Source organism: Calypte anna, chromosome 17 (assembly GCF_003957555.1).
Source record: "Calypte anna isolate BGI_N300 chromosome 17, bCalAnn1_v1.p, whole genome shotgun sequence".
Classification (NCBI taxonomy): Eukaryota; Metazoa; Chordata; class Aves; order Apodiformes; family Trochilidae; genus Calypte; species Calypte anna.
Genome location: NC_044262.1, coordinates 9,902,433 through 9,921,052, shown reverse-complemented (window position 1 = coordinate 9,921,052; position 18,620 = coordinate 9,902,433). Strand labels below are relative to the sequence as shown.

Here is an 18,620-nt window from a genome sequence, read left to right as displayed (position 1 = left end):
ATTCCTCAGAGCATCAACATACTTGCCATCAAAATAGCTCGGTGTTAATCTTGGTTTACCCAAACACTTCTGCAGCCTTTGGCTGGGATATAATTTTAGTGCTTCTCAGCCTTTTTTTTTTTTTTTCATCTGGAATGCTAAAACAACTGTGCTTGCCATGACCCATTCATTCTGGCATCTTCTGTTTGTCTGAGAGCTTGAAATTCAGCTCCCAGCATCTTTGCCAACATGAGGTAACCCTTGTGCTGGGCAAGGCTGGGTTGGTTGGAGATTGGGAAAAGGCAAATCCTGATGGATAGGCAGTGAGAAAGTCCTACATGTACAGGAAGGGTTTGAAACTGGGGTAATTTCTCTCTTTCTTTTAACTTGGCCTCAATCCCAGCTGGGGATCTGTGACCCCACAATTATCTCCTGCACTCACTCAGGAAAGTTGGACCAAGGGACTGGCAGGGGGCTGTGGATCACCAGACACCTTCCTAAGTAGCAGTCTTTGGGGGCCAAGTGCTTAAAAACTGATCTGTGCATCCTTACTCATCTAATTCCCAGGAAGCCTTTTCAGAATTCTACTTTGAATTACCTTGTGGCCAATTTATCATTACCCATCCATGTGCTGATGCAGCCCTTTTTGCTTTGCCTCTTTCCCTGCTATTCAGCTCTCTCTTTCCTCATTCTGTCCCTCAGACCCATCCACACCTGTTTAGTTGCCTCTTTCAATGTTAGCACATCCCCAGAACCTTTTTTTTTTTTTTTTTTTTTTTTTTTTTAAATCCATTCCAGGCCAAATTCCCACCTGTACCACGAGTGACCTGAGTGTTGCACACAAGCCAGGACAGAGGGAGCCTCACTGGTGGCTCGTGTTGGCCTGAGCATCTCCCAGTCTCCCAGTTACAGTCCCCAGTGCTGGGATGTGTCCATGTGGGGGGTGCCCTAAAGGATGGGTGCTGGGAATGTGGCTGGGGAGTTCCCAGATGTGGCTTATGGCCAGTCCGTGTGGGAGAAGGCAGACACTGTATCCCAGCTGCATTCCAGAGGGGATGGAGCAAGAGACAACCCAGGGGATGAGCTTGTCCCAGAAAACCCAGCTCCAGCGTGGCCCTTGGGGTGATGAGATCCTGACTGCTGAACCAGGGGAAAAGAGGGATTTGCCCTGGGATAAAAGACCCTTTTCCATGGAGTTTGGAGGGAGAGTGCAGTGGGACATCACCTCCCTGCCCCTGAGGGTGTTGCCTTTCTCTGCTGCTGGGTGGCAGAGAAAATGCTGACCAGCAATGTCTGCTCAGCCCAAATCCCTCTGGGGCTGCACACCAGGTACATCCCACACATGCACACTCCCTCCCTGGCCTAGGAGTGGAAAACCCCAGCATCCCAGGAGTTACCAGGCTTATCTGATCTGGGAGGAGGTCAACTGCTCAGCAATTTATACCCAGTTATCTGGGGACTTTGCAGCTGAGTTTAGACCACAGAGGCCCTGTGGGGAAGAGAAAAAGTTAAATGAACTTACCTTAAAAGTCTTGAGCACAGCCAGGACAGCAAACATCTAAGCAGGGTGCTTGTCCCAGGGGTGGCATCAGGGAAACAGTGGCATCCCTTGGGTGCTGCTGTCCCTCAGTGGTGCCATAGGATGGATTTCCAGTTCTGTGCCACACCAGGAGCACCCACAGCTCCCAGGAGCACCCACAGCACAGGAAAAGGGCTCCTTGGGCAGAGCTCATCCTGGCAGGGCCCCTCCTGCCTTCCTCAAACCAGACAGCTCAAGTCAGAGAGTTCTGCACAAGTTAAGGATAAATTTTCACTGTCCAAAGCCTTGCTCTGAGCTTCAACACAGGGACCAAGGTGTTAGGGAAGTGCTGGTTCTTTACGCTGAGGTAGCCCTCCAGTATTGAAAGACAGCAGGTAGCAGGCCCAGACTTCAACTAATCCATAACAAAAGCACTAGATTCCGGTTTTAGTAAAATCTAGATGCCCAGAAGCATCATTTATTGCAAATCAGTTAACAAAAAAAATACATCATTTTTGCAAACTACAACTTTGCAGGTAGATAACTTTATTACAGAAGATATCTTTTCTTAAACTACACTCTAGTTTATAAAACATAGGAAGATTCAACACCACGTGATGTTTTTATCACTCATATTAGGCATGTCACAAGAACAATGGTCTGAAATGTTAACTAAGATGAGTGCTCAGCAAGGCGCCTGTGCCTTGAGAAATATCCATTTTATTTGGTGTTCTAATCAAAAGTAATGAGGAAAAGGAACCCTTTTCTTAGGTTTTCTGGATTAACTGCTCTCTATCTGCCTGTCCCATACACATATCTAGTCTTAGGGTGTCTGCTTGCCTTTGCACCCGAGTGAGTGATATTCCAACACCTCTCTAAGGTGATATATTTCTGATATATTTAAGACTTGCTCATTGAGATTTTTGAAACAAAATCCACCTTTTCTTTAAAACAAAACATATTTACAAACGTTAAATCTGCCACAGGCTTATACTATACATGATACACAGAGAGAGTGAGCATCAATATTAAAAAAAGATGCATCACTCCAGACTACCAAGAACAAAATGTTAAAGTCTCACAGCACAGACAGGGCCGTGCTGCCCTTCACCCCTCCTGCACCCCAAAAATCCTGGCAGCACCTTCTGCTGAGCACCCAGCACTGGTGCTGCCAGAGGAGCCAGGGACAGGGGCGAGGACTGGGTGGTGGCAGCATTAAAATGCTTTGTAATCTCACTCAGGGTGTCTGCATCCATAGACACACCTTCAAAACAGGCAGGCCATCCTTAAAATAAGGATGTGGTTTACAAGTTTATATTGGCATTTATTTCTTAAAACAGTTACTCAAATGCAAACATGAAAAAAAAAGCAACCAACCAAAAACAAACAAACAAACAAACAAAAAACCCAGTAAAGATACTCGAAGTCAAATGAAGTCTCCTTTGTGTGTAAACTCCACAGCTATGGGTTTGGTACACACTCCCTAAAGTTTGGCAAATACTCTTCTGTTTGGTGGGGGATGAAATTCATGGTTTTTAGGGGTCTTTTTTTTTTTAGCTTAGGACCTGTTCTTACAGGTCTATAATCCCAATATTATTTTTTTTAAGATGATAAAAATCTTTTAAATATATATTTTTATATATATAAAAACAAGAGAGAACAAAAAAGTCTATTATCAAGGCAAATGTACAACTATATAATAATGAAATTTAAACAAAGATTCATGACTGGTACCATAAAATGTCCTCTCAGATATAACAGCAAAGAAGACATTTTAAAGCACATTTCAAAAATCTGTCCTTATTTAATTCTTTTTTCCCAAGGAGTGGTATTTTAAGTCAACTTTTCCTTTCCCTTTTCTTTCTCACCTCTCTTTCCGAGTAGAAAGAGAAAAAAAATAAATTAATGGCATTTCAGAACCACAAATTGCTGCTCACAGCTTTACATAAACATTTTCTCTCAAATCAAACACAATGAAACCCCCCCCAAATAAAAGAGAATGTCCTATAAAAACCTAATTTTTTGATTTCTTGAAGCACAACTGGTGTCCCACATTGAGTTCTTAGCAATAGAACATATAAATAAAAAGGCAGTGTTTTCATGTAAAATAAAAAGTACATAAATAAATACTAAAAAAAAAAAAAGGAGGAATTGTCTTTTTAACTTTTTTTTTTTTTATAAAAACATATTTTAAAAGGATCCTTTAATAAAAGCATCCACTGTCCTTTTAAAAAAAAAAATTCTCCCTCGAGCTTCTAACTCCCACTGGGTGCCAGTGTCTCTGCCAGAGCCTCTTTTACTTGAAGGCTTCAGGGATGTGTCCCATCTGTGACTGCATACTGGTGGGAGGGCTGGACATGCCCTCGGACCAGTCGGACACGTTGGAGTGAGGAGAAGAACTGGACCACTGGTCCGGAGACTCCGGAGACGGCGTTAGGAAAGGGTGGTCGGGCACCTGGAGCTGGTGGCTGGGGGTGTTGTCCAAGGGGGAGGAATAACTGTGCTGGGAAGGTGGAGTTAGGAACTGGGTGGTGGTCATGGGCTGGGCGAGGGTGGATGGCAGAGATGTTGGCAGCATCTGGGAATCTTGAGGCAGGATGGTGTGGACTGCCATGGTACTGCTGCTCACTGGCTGCATCTCGGGCTGGCTCAGCTCCGCACCAAGGAAATTTTGGCCGATGTGACCGCTGGCGTTGGAGCTGGGGTTGTGATGCTGCTGCTGGGGTGGCTGCTGCTGCTGCTGCTGCGGCTGCGGCTGCTGCTGGGGTTGCTGCGGCTGCTGTTGCGGCTGCATGTTCTGCTGCTGCATCTGCTGCTGCTGCATCTGCTGGAGCTGCTGGCTGGGCAGCAGGTGAGGCTGAGAAGCCAGCCGGGTGCTGGGCATGGCTTGGTAGCTCATCATCTGTGACAAGCTGGTGGTGGGCAGGCCGTTGTGCAGGGAGGTCATCATGCCGTGCTGGAGGTTCTGTGCCTGCTGGTGAGCTCCTGGCTGCATGTTGCCTCTCATGGGGTTGTACTGGTTCTGCACCATGCCGTTCTGCAGCCTGGTCAGCCAATCACACTGCCCACTCAGACCCCCCGCCCCGCCGACGGAGAAGCTCATGGGGGTGCTGCTCATCACGGTGCTGGGGCTGGAGACAGGCAGGTGGGAGAGACGTGGTGGCACGGAATCGAAGGCCATCCTGCTGGAGTTCCCCATGGCCATGTCCTGCTTGCCCGCCATGTTGAGGTGGTTGATGCTCATGTGGGCATCAGGCATGCCTGGAAGATGATTCAGAGGCATGGAAGGGGACTGCTGAAAGGGAGAGGTCATCAGCGGAGGAGAGGCGACATCTGACAGGTACCCATGGGGCGATTCCAGGGAGTCCACAGGAGACAACACGCTGGAGTTGTCAAGCAGACATCCTTTCCCATCTTGGGATTTTTTCCTCCGGGCTTTGAGGTCTTTGGCATCCTTGCCGTTGCAGCTCAGCCCCTTGGTACTGGGCTTCCTGGCCTTCTTGCCTTGGACAGCAGGTTTCAGGTTGCCGATGTAGCTGTTGGGAGAGCAGAGTGGTGGGGACAGCGTGGGTGCCCCCAGGGGACCGTTGTGCAGCGGGGGGCTCCGCACCAGGTTGTACTCATCCAGCAGCCGGACGATGTCGTGGTGCATCCGCTCCTGGGCGATGTCCCGGGGCAGACGGTCCATGTGGTCCGTGATGTCACGGTTGGCAAAATGGTCCAGCAGGACCTTGGCAGTTTCGTAGCTCCCTTCTCTGGCTGCGAGGAAGAGTGGGGTCTCCTCCTGGAAAGCCAGCAGAGATGGTTAGGTTTAAGTTCACAGATTCTCGGAGGCTAACACTATGCTGAGCTCCACACCCAACACCACACAGCTGGGTGGCACAGACTGTAATGGGCTCTCCTCTGGTGAGGTTTTGCTGCTGCTTGTTCCTACCCTGCTGAGCCACGTCCTTATACTAATATCAAACTAGGAACCCTATGAGTGACCCAGAACATGCAAGGAGATGTCCAACATTCTATCATATTGCTCACCAAGCACTGCACAGCCCTTCAGCATCAGCCATAGGACCAAACCCTACAATGCTTCTTTGAGCTAAATTCAACAGCTTTATTCACAGCAGAACAATCAAGTCAGTCTCAGAGCCAGACAATGTTGTATTTTAGGCTAACATTATCCTTTAACAGACTTCCACATGGTTCTTTCCTTGCTCGTGCCAGCCCAGGGGACCCTTACCTTGTTGTTCTGCATATCCTTATTGGCACCATTCTTCAGGAGGACTACTGCAGCTTCAACATTATTGACAGCAGCTGCCCAGTGCAGTGCTGACTTGCCTACGGAGGAAGAGCACAAAATACAACAGGTATTAGAGAGTGATCAGAGTAACAACAAGCAGCTCTCCCCTTCCACCTCTGAGGCAGCCCGTGGTGTAGCTGCCTGTGGTACCTAGGTCATCCACGGCGTTGACATCTGCGTGGCAGTTGATGAGATCATCCAGCATGCCCTCCACAGCCAGGCGAGCGGCCAGGATCAGAGGAGTGGTCCCGTCGTGCATGCGAGCGTCGAGGTCGGTTGCCCTGTTCCTGATCAGGATCTGCAGCAGGGACGTGCAGGGAGCACAAACATTAGGAGGGAGGGACAGACAGCAGTCACTCCAGCACCCACCCAGGCCTCAGGACCATGCAACCTCCTTTCCAGAGGTTGATCCCTCCAGTCCAGGGGTGCAGATCCAGATGGAGTTGCTGCATTCTGCCCTGCCTCAGGAGGAGTTTTCACAGCCTTGCCCAAGAGGAGCTGGAGACCCCACGACAAGCTCTGCCACGCGTCTCACCCGACACCAACGCTTCCCCAGAAACCCCCTGAGACCGGTGGCCGAAGGGGAGTTACCAGTTACCTGGAAGACTCCTTGAGCATCTGCAGAGACGGCAGCGTGGAGGGGGGTCCTGCCCATGTTATCCTGGATGTTGGCATCCGCGCTGGCTTCCAGCAGGCGCTTGGCGGCGTCGGAGCGGGAGTAGCGGGCAGCCAGGTGCAGTGCGGTCTCGCCGGTGCGGTCGGTCTGGTTGTGTAAACTGGCTCCTTGGTAAATGAAATCCGAAATGACGGCGGGGGCATCGTCCTCCTCTTCACTGTTGCCCGTTTCCAGCCCTCCTCCGCTGCACGAGGCGATCATCAGGGGGGTGAAGCCATCTGAAAAGCAGGGGTGGTGACACTCGGTGAGGAAAGGGGTTTGACCTCCCCGTAATGCTGGCGGCTCAGTGAGATGCTTCAGCTGTGAGAGATGCTTATTCTCCTGGGTGCAGCAAGACTCAGTTTCTGACTGTTCTAAACATCAAACACGAGTATCCTTCCTGTGATATGGATCTGAAATTCCCCAGTGGTATCTCACCACTCGCTGCTTTTCCTATTTCATCTGCTGGCTTCCACACTAAGGTGCAATTTATAAGGAGGGTGGCTCGAGGCAATCTCGAGTATGGCACAGCACAGCCTTAAATGTTTTTATTATTTCAGAGGACAGTTTCATAGGTGTGGGGAAGACCAAATGTTTGTAATAATTTAAAAGTCTATTAGCTATTAATACATGTAAAAACTTGAAAAGAAGATTGTGAAACGTGCAGTTGAGTGGAAGGAGATGAATCAAAGAGTGGCAGAGAGATAAACTGGGTGATTTAACAGGTACTTCTGTCTCCTCTAATTTCTGTTTCAGTGACTAAACCAAAGAGATCTCATGGAAAGCAAAACGTGACAAGGTCTATCTCTAAATCATACACAACAGCAGCCATGCAATGCAGCATGGCTAGCCAGGGCATCACACTAGCCATGGAGACAGGTAGGGCTGTCTGGGACTACTCACAAGGCAAGAGAGGATTTTAGATTAGCTGACAAGCAGCACAAAAGCAAAAAGGAGTCCACCTTACCGGGCCCTCTGACATTGACATCCATGCAGTCTGCATCGATTTCCCCCTGGGGTGGAGTGGGTGCCATGGAGGAGATTCGTAGGTCAGCAGCATCCAGGTGCTGCTGGGTCCACTGCCGGTGATCCGTCTGGTCATCCGTGTCAGGCAGCATTGCCTGCTCCTCAAACTGGGGAAGGACAGCAGACATGAGCACTGACCAAAGCTGAGCTCTAGCCTGGGACATTCTGCCAGTCTCAGAGGTGGGTTTGTCACACACGGATTTGCAAGGAAGGAGGCAGCAGGAATGAGCAGGGCAGACCTGAGGGTCCCTCTGCTCTGCTGCTTTCTGCAGCACTCTGCTCCTTCCATGGCAGAACCCAGCGAGGGACGACTTGTAGCACAGAAAGGGAACATGGCAGTGAGCTTACCCTGAACTTCTTGGTGTCCAAAGTCTCCTCATCACCCCACTCATTTTGGTTGTCATCCATCAGCGTGCCATCTGAAGCATTTTTCAGGGGTCTTTAAAAATAAAACCATACAGAAAATTAACTCCTCTGCAGTTTGTGACAGACTGTGTTCATGCACAAACTGACAGAAGAATCAACAAGGCAATTTCCAGGAGGTTCCCCTTTCATTTTTTACCGAGTGCAAACAGACCACAAAGCATTTAAAACCCTCCTCCAGATGGGAATGTTGTTTTCGCCATACAGAACTTTAGGAAACCTGATTTTTCTCCTCTCTGCTGCCCCAACACCATGCACTAGAGAACAAAACTCTGATGGGTTCTCTCGGAAGAGCCCCGAGCATCCCCTCTGCGCTGTGTGGAAGAGGTTAGGCAAACAAATCACTCACTTGAGTCCCACAGAATCCTCCCCGAGTGGTTCTCGTCGCTTCTTCTTGCTCGACTCTGTCACTTTGAAGCCTTCTGGGAACCAAAGCTGCCCATGCTCCCTGCGCCGCTTGCGAGACACCAGTACTCCCACTCCAAAGAAAGCGAGCAAGACCAGCACAGCCCCCACCACGTACATAGGATACAGCTGGGAGTTCTTCGTGGGCTCAGCTGTTTCACCTACAAAACAGTGGGGCACAAAGAGAGGCCGAGACATTAAGCTGCATAGCAAACCAGTGGCAGAGTGGAAATGAAGCAAAATTAGTTAATAGAGGTACCTAAAGCTGATCTAAATCAGCCCCCCCCCCCTCCCCAAAATAAGGTCATTTTATACGCTATTAATCAGAATTGCAAACTATCGGCAGATTCTCGGCTGCACAAGGCAGGCTGCATCAGGAGACAGCTTCACTTTTTTCTCCTTTAAGGAAAAGGATTAGCAAACTTCAAATCATTGCGCTTGCATTGAGCTGTTAAGACAAAAGGATTTAGGGGGGATTTTCAAGATACAAACTTCAACTCCTTGCATGTCACTGATTGATTTGAGCTGGTTGGGTTTTCTGTCTTTTCTTGGTTTGTTTTTTTTTTTTTAATAACTTTTATAGTGATAATGATTTTTAAGTAAACCTGGAATAAGCAAAAATAATAAACTGGTTTCTTGCAAATTTTTTAAGAAGAGACTTAAAGGGGAAGAAAAAAAAAAAACAGAGGTGAGGTTATTAAAACCCAACTGTGCTCATGTGTAGCCAGCTGACAGATAATTTAAACATGGATGAGGCTGGGAAGTTTTGGCTGTCTCTCCCCCCCAGCTGACCAGCCATACTTACTTTTAACAGCTTCTATTTTGTAGGGTATGTTCAGGTTGCCAAGGGAGGCCAAAGCACCCAGGAATGCTGCCACATCAGTTGCACTCTGGAAGCACTGGGAAGATGACTGGATGCACTGGCGGTTGTCGATTTCCAAGTAGACGATGGATCTGTGCAAGAGTCAATGAGAAACATGAGCAGTGACCACGCTGAGGAGGCAGCAAGATCCATCTCCATTCCCTTCTTAACTCCCCATCAGTGGGAATCAGAAGGTGGGAACCCATGCCCTTGCTTCCCTGTGGCCCAGCCCTGCAACTCACACTCGTGGGCTACTGAATTTGTCTTGATGTTCACTGTGAAATCTACCTCCTTATCTACAGGAATGGAAGGGAGTCTCTGCTTCACCATGTTTTAAGATTCCTCAGACACTATGTATCTTCAGTAATGCAGTTTGGGAGCCCTCAGATCTTTTCACATCAGTTCTGCCACTCTAACTCCTTTGCTTTTGGTGACTTTTGATTGAGCCCAGAGAGAGGGAGAAGGTTAGATCTATATGTTTATACCAAAGATCTCCAAACACGGCTTGCAGTAATTGAGTGTTACAACAAAGCTCTAGAAAGCATTTCCCAGGGACAAAGTGAGGCTTAACTTAATGACTTCCTGAAGTCAGACAGTCGGTCAGGCCAACCTCTACTTCCAGGTCCCACCCAGCCCGGCCCCAGTTCCCAACAATACACAGGACTCCTTCAATCGTGAGAGTCAGCTCAGCATTGTACCAGGGATTCCTGAGCGAGCACTTGCTTTTCCACATGAGAGCAAACTCCGGTTTCTATTCACACAGAAAGCTACGTCTAAACACAATTATCTGACCTACTTCCTTCCCTTCAGAGCGTGTTACTATTATGGACACAGAAAACAAATGCTGCTCAGTGTCAAAGGAGCCCATTGGTCCCCCTTACCCCCTGATGTCCATCTGATCGAGCTCTCTCTTCTGCCTTCTGCCAACCCTGGAGTAGAGGCTGCTCTTTACTTTGTTGATGACAGCACTAGACATATCTGACCAGTCCTCTGTTGACCTCTTGATGTAATGCTTTTTCAGCTCCTCTGCATTGCCATAGTATGGAAAGATCATATATTCCCCCTTGGGGTTCTTCTTGAAGACCACGTTGGTGTGCAGCACGCGGCTCAGCTCCCGCAGGAAGTTGAACGAGTTGTTCTTCAGGTTCTCAGGAGTGATGAGCACCACCACCACCAGTGTGCCATCTGCAAGCTTCTCTGGCATGTTTGCACAGTCCAGACCATCCCATTCACACTCAAAATTATTGCAGCCCTGGTCACAGTGACCATCTGAGAAGTGGTCTTTGCAGTACTGATCATACAGAGGGCTGGGCAGAAGAAAAAGAAAGGTAGAAGAATGAATCAGACCACGTACTGTGTGTATTACCCATCTGCTGAGAAAATAAGCAGTGGTCCAAGGACCTCTCTTTTGTATAAATATTCTTCATCCTGATAGACACTTAAGCTAGTTCACATAGAAGGCAACTGCTTCATGCAGTGCTGTGAAACATTCACCTCTGCAGGTGAAAGACAGCAGCTGTTAAATTCTAAGTTGCAATTTAGATGCCAGAAAAAAGGAGAAATTACTGTGATGCAGAGAAGACATGGAGACACAGAATAGTTACTCAGACCAGAGTTTGTCCAGGAACCTGGGATTAATCTCCTGCTATTGCCAAAGACAATGTTTGGTAAATGCCTGGATGTTAACATCATCATGTTTTACGGCTGCTCTTCCATCTGGGGTCTCCCTACACTGAAATTGACTGTGCTACTACTGTGAGTGGGAGACTCCACTTCTGTGGGGTGATACAAGGAAGCCATCTGGAAGGAGCCAAACCCGGAGACTCCATGTGTACATAAACTCAGCAAGACCACAAGCAAGTGCGGTTGCTCGAGTTGCAGCCCCAAAAGCTGCAGAACAGAATGTAGAGAGCAACCAACAGCTCTGTACTTGGGAGCTTTAGCAGATGCAACCAGAAAAATACCCCCAGAGCATCAGTACAGAGGTCATGGCTTTAAAATAAGAGGGCAAACAAGCAAGTCACTTACTTGCACTGCCCTTCGTACTTCTGGCAGTCAAATCCATCATAGAGGCAGCCAGCGTTATTGCACTGAGAGTCACACTTGCCATCGTTGAAGTACTTCCAGCACTGGAGGGACTGGGAGCAGTTCTTCCAGGGGTCGTTGAAGTTGAGGGAGCAATCTCCCCCATCCCAGCCACAGGCGTGGTTGTTGCATTTCCCATCACAGATCTTGTTGCCGGCGTAGCCCGCGCAAACCGCGATCTCGCACTTCTCCTCAATTTTGGGTGGGATGATATCCTGCCCGATCCCTCCTTGGAAATCAAAGTCGAGGATGTGGCAGTTGAGGCCGTTGAAGTTGGCAGGGCAGTTGCAGCGGTAGTAGGGGGAGGCATCGCTGAAGAACTCGCAGGTGCCCCCGTTGTAGCAGGGGTTGGATGTGCAGGGGCTGCTGGCCGGGTACTGGCACTCGGGACCCGTGAAGGCCGGCGTGCACATGCACTTGGAGCTCTTGTGGATGGAGATGCAGGTGCCACCGTTCAGGCAGTGCAGGTTCCCGCAGGTGCGGGAGTCATTCTCACAGGTGGCACCTACGAAACCCTGGGGAGGTGACAGCAATGAGAGAGTCACTGACGATGTCCTACAAGCCCCTTAAAACACGTGTGTGTGCTGGGAAATGCAGCGCAAACCTAGTGACATAGGGCATCAGTGGAATTAAAACCCATGAAAACATCCTCTTCAAAATGTAGGGAGCTCTTCTCCATACCTGCCTGCTCCACCTTTATATGGTGGAAGTAATGGCCAGCCAGGCAAGGGGGTACCACAGAGCCATGTGTTGCACCTACAGGGCTGAGCCTCCTCCTTCTCCCTGACCCTAAACCAGGAGGGATTTGAGCAACCCCATCAAAGCATCTTCCCTTCCATGCTTACCCCTGGCTAATCTGGCCCCTCAACTGCCCCTGTCTGCTCGGGGCTGACTTGCAGAGCCCGTGCAACACTTCACCCTCAGAGCTGGAGAGGAGCAGGTACCTACCGGGGGACATTTGCAGATGAAACCCCGGCCAGTGTTGCTGGCAACTGCGCACGTTCCCCCGTTCCTGCAGGGTTTGCCTTTGCAGCCATCCACCACGGTGTCACAGCGACGGCCTGCCGAGGGAGAGGAGGAGGTGAGGGCCAGAGGAAGGCTGGAGGTTTGGGGGGGGTGCTGCAGGGCTGGGGGGCCGCAGTGCTCACCCGCATAGCCAGGTCGGCACTCGCATTTGTAGTCATTGACCCGCTGCACGCAGTTCTGGGTGCCGCGGGCATCGCAGGGGTTGGACAGGCACTCGTTGACATCTCCCTCGCAGCGCTCCCCTACAAAGCCAGGGGGGCAGATGCAGCTGTAGCCACCTACCCGATCCGTGCACTTGCCATTGTTAAAGCACTTGGGCCCCAGGGTGACGGGATCAAAGAAAGGGCTGCAGTCATCCACATTGATCTCACAGTGCACCCCTAGAGAAATGGGGGAACAACCCACACAGCTCATCAAACAGTATATCAGGGTGCCCACAAGGTGGTCCCTTGCGTCAGCCTTCCCTGCCAAGGGGCTGAGCCTGACCAGCTCAGTGGCAGCCTGAGCTGCTGCTCTGGCAGGAGGAGGCACTCAGCACCACGCAGCTCACGCCCAAGGCTGCCTGGCCTTGACAGCTAAGCTCTCGAGCAGACACAAACCTCTACCCTTGCATCTGCTTCCACTAGCCCCAGCAGCTAATGAGCAGATACTGAGGATATCTGTACTCAGCCCACTAATGCCCCAGCCTGGGGAATTAATTTACCTTGAGTTCCTCTGGGGCAGGAGCATTTGTAGGTATTGATGAGATCGATGCAGGTTCCTCCATTCTGGCACGGGTGGGACAAGCACTCATTGATCTCCTCTGAGCAGTTAACTCCATGATAACCAGCCACGCACTACAAGGAGGGAAGAAGGGAACTATCTGAGAGGTTCATTCAATTCCCACATGGCTGCAGGAGCACAGCCAGCACCCCAGCCTTCAACTCAGTGAAGGGACATCGGGCTAGCCCGAAGCTGGGGCAGCTCTTTGGACAGGAGAAAGGCAGTAACTGGTGCACCTCTGCTCCTCGTGGCACCCACCTCACAGGAGTAGCCTCCCAGGTAGTCTGTGCAGGTGGCTCCGTTCTGGCAGGGGTTGGGGGAGCACTCATCCACCTGCTCCTCACAGTAGCTGCCGGTGTAGCCAGCCTGGCAGCGGCAGAAGTGGGTGTTGCCAGTGTCCACACAGAGCCCTGAATTCCTGCACAGATGTGCTACGTCGATACCTGCCGAGGAGAGGGGAGTGAGATGGGGGACCCTGGTGACACCCACACACCACAGGGCCACATCCTGGCCACCACGTGCCCCTCTGAGGATCACAGCCAGGACTGCAGCCACAGGGTGCAGTCACACATGCAGTCACTGCACGTTACAGCAATCCTTGAGATTGCTCTGGTTTTGCTGAGGATCCCCACCAAGAGAACTGAGCATGTTCCTGGGCAGTGCCCACCACAGAGGCACCTGGGCACCCCACCCTGGCCCTGTGAGGCTGTACACATGGCAGAGACTGACCTTGCTGCTTAGCAGCCACCTCGCAAGAGACACTGGGGACATCACAGTAGAGCCCTGTCCATCCACTGTTGCACTCACAGCGGTACAGGTTGTTGGTCTGCCAGCACTTGCCTCCATTTTTGCAGGGAGAGGAGTCACACCAACGCACCAGGTTCTGGGGAAAGCAGAGCAAAGGATGGGGATCAGCACCCAGCAGGGTTTCTGCAGGAGGCAAGACTGCAGTGACCCCCTAGATCCCCACCCCAGGACACTGGGGTCAGTGGCCAACAGCCCAAAGCTCCTCTACCTGGCAGTTGAGCCCAGTGTATCCCTGTGGACAAGTGCACTTGTATGTCCCATAGCTGTCCTGACACGTGCCCCCGTTCAGGCACGGTTTGGAGTCACACTCATTAATGTTGTGCTCGCAGTAGCTGCCCGTGAAACCGGGTGGACAGAGGCAGGTGAAGGTGTTGATGCCATCCACACAAGTCCCACCGTTGAAGCAGGAGCTGGGAACACAAACATCACATCCAGTGAGTCACTGCTGGACATCTTCCACCCCAAAACCCCCACAAACAGGCCCAGGGTTGTGGGGCAGTGCTGGGACCTCAACCCCTTGCTCCAGCCCTGCCCAAGGGGAGGCTGTACCTCTCTGTGCAGTCAGGGGTGTTGTTCTCACAGTGGATGCCACTGAAGCCGGAGGGGCAGGTGCAGGTGTAGCTGTTGACACAGTCGGTGCAGTTGGCACCATTCTTGCAGGGGTTGCTGGCACACTCGTTGATGTCCTCCTCACACTTGGGCCCACGGAAACCAGCCAGGCACTCGCAGAAGAATGTGCCAATGCCATCAGAGCAGGAGCCACCATTGTGGCACGGATCTGGTGAGGAGGGACACGTGTAAGAAGCAGCAGTGGGTCCAGCCCTGGTGCAGCAGCCCTGCCCAAGAGCTGCCCCACAGCACTGTCCCTGTGTGTCCCCCAGCTGCGTGGAGGGATGTGACAGAGCCCAGGGATCTGGAACAAGGAGGACACATGGGACACACTCGCTCACTGCCTGCACCTCAGCTTTCCCCCCAAAGCTTCCTTCCTGACAGCTCCCACCTGGCCTCGCACTGACACTGCTCGACCGGGACGTGCTCAAAACACCCAAACGGGTTTGCAGCACGGTCCCGACTGAAGCAGTGGCTGGGGATGGCCCATGCCACAGGGCTCCTGGCCCCAGGAGGGGCAGAGATGCCGACAGCTCAGGGCAGCAGCCTCTGCTCTTACTGGGTTTGCAGTCGTCGATGTCGGTGTCGCAGTTGCGGCCGGTGAAGCCGGTCCTGCAGGCGCAGCGGTAGCTCCCGTTGATGTTCTGGCACGTGGCCCCGTTGCGGCAGGGGCTCTTCACACACTCGTTGATGTCAATCTCACAGGTCTGACCTGCAGGACAGAGGGGGACAGGGACTGTGTGGGCTGCAGGTGCTGGTGAAAGCCCCAGGGATGATGATGATTATGGTCTTGGGCACCAGGATGGGAGCCCTGACAGCAAACCACCCTCTCCAAGGGGTGCAGGTGATGGCCACGTCCCATCCACACAAGCCAGGACCCTGCCCAAGGCTGGGTACCCTGTAAGGGTGCTCCTGTCCTGCAGGACACACAGACAGCCACCTGCTCTCTGGCCACGCTCCCTCCCCTCCATCTTTGACTCTCTGAGAAGTCGTGGAGAGTGGAATGCTGTGTGCTGAATCCCCAGCCAGGCTGGGTCCCTACCTTGCCAGCCAGATGGGCAACTGCAGGAGAAGCTCTCGTAGTCCTCTGACTCCTGGCACTCACCGCCGTTCTTGCAGGGGCTGCCAGCACAGGGGGCCAGCACATCCTCACAGGTGGCTCCTGCAGAGGCACAAACACCTGCTGGGACCCCCTCCAAAGCCACCGGTAGCCCAAGACCCTGCTACCCCTGTCCCCTTCTTCAGACTACTGCCAGCCTCGGGGCAGGTTCTGGCTTTCCTCCCCACCCTGGGGCAATCCAGCTGGGGCCATCTGCTCTTTTCGTGGTCCCTGTGACCCCAGGACCCCTGTGAATCCTTTAGGTCCTGGCAATCTGAGCTGCATTAAACCTCTGCACACTTCCTTTGGCAGGGAAACGCTGCTCGGGATGTCTTTCCCCTTTTGCTCTCTCCCTCCCCGGTCCCTCTCAGCCACTTTTCCTGTTTACATCCAGCTAAGGGACACGTTCCCTCTGAACCCTTATCTTCCCTGTCAGCCAATATCTCCTGAACTGGCCTTTGCTATTTTCCAGAGCCTTCCCCTCCCTGCCTGCCCTGTCCCCGTCCTCCCAGGGGTTTCTATGGCCACTGCTGAGGGCAGGAAACAGCTCACAGCTTCCTGCAATTGTGCACCGGCTGCTGCTCTGCGCGAGCGGAAGCAGGAGGCTGGCAAACAGGAATGGGCTCAGCAGAATCCCCCAGCCCCTCAGCCTCTGCTCGCTTTTTCCAGCACCATCACAGAAGGAGAAAGGAAGGGGGCTGCAGGGAGCACCCACTCCCCCCTCCCCGGACAGTGGGGTGCAAGCTGGGCACCCAGGCACTGCGGTTGCCCAGGGTATGGGCTGCAGCCGAGCCACTGCCTTGGTGCCCTCCAGGAGGAGGAGGAGGAGGAGGAGGAAGAGGGAGGAAGCTCTGGCTGGTCACTTCCTAAAGCTCTTCCAAATTTCCTCCAGCTGTGCCACAGCACGGGGAGGTGGAGCCATGGGCAGCCCCATGGCGGGGCCACACAAGGGAAGACTGAGGACTTGGTGCTTGCTTGTCACATAGGTAGAGGGACATGTTTGATGTCACACCCAAAGCAGGACCCCCCCCCCAGAGCCCCGGTTAGAGGGTCTTGGGGGACGGGGTGCTGCCTCTCACCTGTGTAGGGCAGGAGGCAGTTGCAGGTGTAGCCAGCGACATCGTCGATGCAGGTGCCCTGGTTCAGGCAGGGGTTGGATGCACATTCATTGATATTGGTCTGACAGTTGGGTCCTGTGTGAAGAAAACCAAGTAAATGAAGCTGTGCTGGAGGTGGGAGGGGGCTGAGGGTACACTGCAGATGTGGTAGCAATGGCCCCTCTATTGCCCTGGCAGAGCCTTCTGCTCTCAGCTCGAGCTGTGGGCGCTGAAACTCTGCTGAAAGTCCCCAGGCTGCCTGCTCTGCCACCTCCCCTACCCAGAACTGGGGTTTCCACCATCCCCACAGTGAAGCCTCCAGCCCATCTAGCATCATGGGGACACCCACCCACAGCTCCCACCCATGCCCCAGCATTATGGGGACAGTGAAGCACCCCTGGCTGTGTCCTCACCGCTGAAGCCCTCCCTGCAGGTGCAGATGTAGCCACTGGTCATGTCCTTGCAGGTACCACCATTCATGCAGGGATTGGATTCACATTCATTATTGTTAATGTCACAGTTTGTCCCACTCCAGCCTGGGTCACAATCACACCTGTAGCTTTGGGGAAAAATTTGGCCATAAAACACAGGATCTGGTCTGACCTGGCCCTCCCAGCTCCACCAGCCAACATTTACCCATCAAATCCCAGACTCACAGTCATGTCCCTGAAGGGAAATATCCCCTGGGACCAGCACAGAGCATGGACAACACTAACACAGGGCACAGCTTCTTGCCCTGCCTCTACCCTTGACTTTCCTAGGTGGCCCTTTGGTCCCTGCAGCCCCCGAGCAGCCTCCAAGTCCTCCAGCCTACCCATTCAGCCCATCATGGCATTTCCCATGGATGCAGGGGTTGCTGTTGCACTCATTCACTTCGGACAGGCACTTGGGGTCATGAAAGCCCTCGGGGCAGAGGCAGGTGAAGCCATTGATGCCATCTTTGCATGTGCCCCCGTTGTGGCAAGGGTTGCTGGAGCACTCATCGATGTTGATCTTGCACATGCCCCCTGGGAAAGAGAAGAGTGAGGAAATGTTATCCCGTGGGATGTAAGGCACGGTGGATGCACGTCTCCTCCTGGGGGGCTCCCACCAGGCAAATCCTTCTCCAGCTGTGTGGGAAATGGCTGCTGGAGGCTCAGATCCCCAGGCACACGTGTGCTGCTGTGCAGGAGCACACTGCACTCCGGGTAGGGTGACTTCACACCCCTGCATCGCCTGCCTGGCTTCATTAAAGGTGGCTGGGAAGAGGCTGAACCCTGGCCTCGTTTGGTCCAGGAGAGAATAAGGAAAGGAGCTGGTTTCAGCCTGTAACCCTACCTGCTGGGGCTGACAAAGCCAGGCTTTATTGTGGCTCCCGGCGGGCAGCAGGACAAGGGGCCGCGTGAGCGGGGAGAAGCGGGGGCTGCTCCCATCAAAGCCCTCCATCAGCCATCAAACAAACCAGTTGGACAAGGCAGCAACCCGATACCCATGGGAGTGGGCGCAGCGGGAGTCGAATTCGCGGCACCAGACACCCCTTTGATTCCATCCTGAGCCGGGGTCACCCTCCTGAACAAGCAGGAGAGCTGGAGGCTGCCAAACCTCCAGCGAGTGGGACGGCAGCGTCTCCCCTCCCACCTCCCCAACACCCCAGAGCTGCAAGCAACCCGTGGGCAGAGGGAATGCTCTGGGACTGACGGATCTGGAGCAGGTCACCAGGGTGCTGTGGTGTTGCTGTGCCCTGCTCTCACCTGTGTACCCCGGCTCACAGGTGCACTCGTAGCCATTGATCTTGTCAATGCACTTGCCATAGTCACAGGGGTTGCTGGCACAGTCATCCAGGTTGATCTCACAGTTGGGCCCTGGGGAGCAGAGTGGTGCCGTTAGGGGTCACTGAGAACGAAACCTGCCAGCACCCACCACCCACCACCCAGCACCCACCACCCTGGCTACTCCACAACAAAGCACCTGCACCGCAAGCGGCTCCCCAGCT

General features: G+C 52.6%; 1 protein-coding gene across 2 annotated transcripts in view; it reads right to left on the bottom strand.

Annotated features, from left to right (window-relative positions):
* Window positions 1-3,662: 3,662 nt before the first annotated feature.
* NOTCH1 (notch receptor 1) overlaps window positions 3,663-18,620 on the bottom strand; it is a 41,485-nt gene continuing 26,527 nt past the window's right edge. Inside the window, exons 12-34 of one of the 2 annotated variants that reach the window (XM_030461205.1) lie at window positions 18,379-18,489; window positions 17,463-17,655; window positions 17,062-17,207; window positions 16,631-16,744; window positions 15,495-15,614; window positions 15,012-15,164; window positions 14,393-14,621; window positions 14,052-14,253; window positions 13,766-13,919; window positions 13,295-13,479; window positions 12,978-13,110; window positions 12,397-12,654; window positions 12,197-12,309; window positions 11,192-11,763; window positions 10,045-10,470; window positions 9,107-9,255; window positions 8,246-8,462; window positions 7,822-7,912; window positions 7,415-7,580; window positions 6,391-6,686; window positions 5,943-6,090; window positions 5,733-5,830; window positions 3,663-5,282 (exon numbers count right to left, since the gene is read on the bottom strand). In XM_030461205.1, the coding sequence (XP_030317065.1) occupies window positions 3,795-5,282; window positions 5,733-5,830; window positions 5,943-6,090; window positions 6,391-6,686; window positions 7,415-7,580; window positions 7,822-7,912; window positions 8,246-8,462; window positions 9,107-9,255; window positions 10,045-10,470; window positions 11,192-11,763; window positions 12,197-12,309; window positions 12,397-12,654; window positions 12,978-13,110; window positions 13,295-13,479; window positions 13,766-13,919; window positions 14,052-14,253; window positions 14,393-14,621; window positions 15,012-15,164; window positions 15,495-15,614; window positions 16,631-16,744; window positions 17,062-17,207; window positions 17,463-17,655; window positions 18,379-18,489 (5,762 nt within the window). In that variant the 3' untranslated portion in view covers window positions 3,663-3,794. The remainder of the gene's footprint in view (window positions 5,283-5,732; window positions 5,831-5,942; window positions 6,091-6,390; window positions 6,687-7,414; window positions 7,581-7,821; window positions 7,913-8,245; window positions 8,463-9,106; window positions 9,256-10,044; window positions 10,471-11,191; window positions 11,764-12,196; window positions 12,310-12,396; window positions 12,655-12,977; window positions 13,111-13,294; window positions 13,480-13,765; window positions 13,920-14,051; window positions 14,254-14,392; window positions 14,622-15,011; window positions 15,165-15,494; window positions 15,615-16,630; window positions 16,745-17,061; window positions 17,208-17,462; window positions 17,656-18,378; window positions 18,490-18,620) is intronic. The other variant, XM_030461206.1, reaches the window with a different exon arrangement.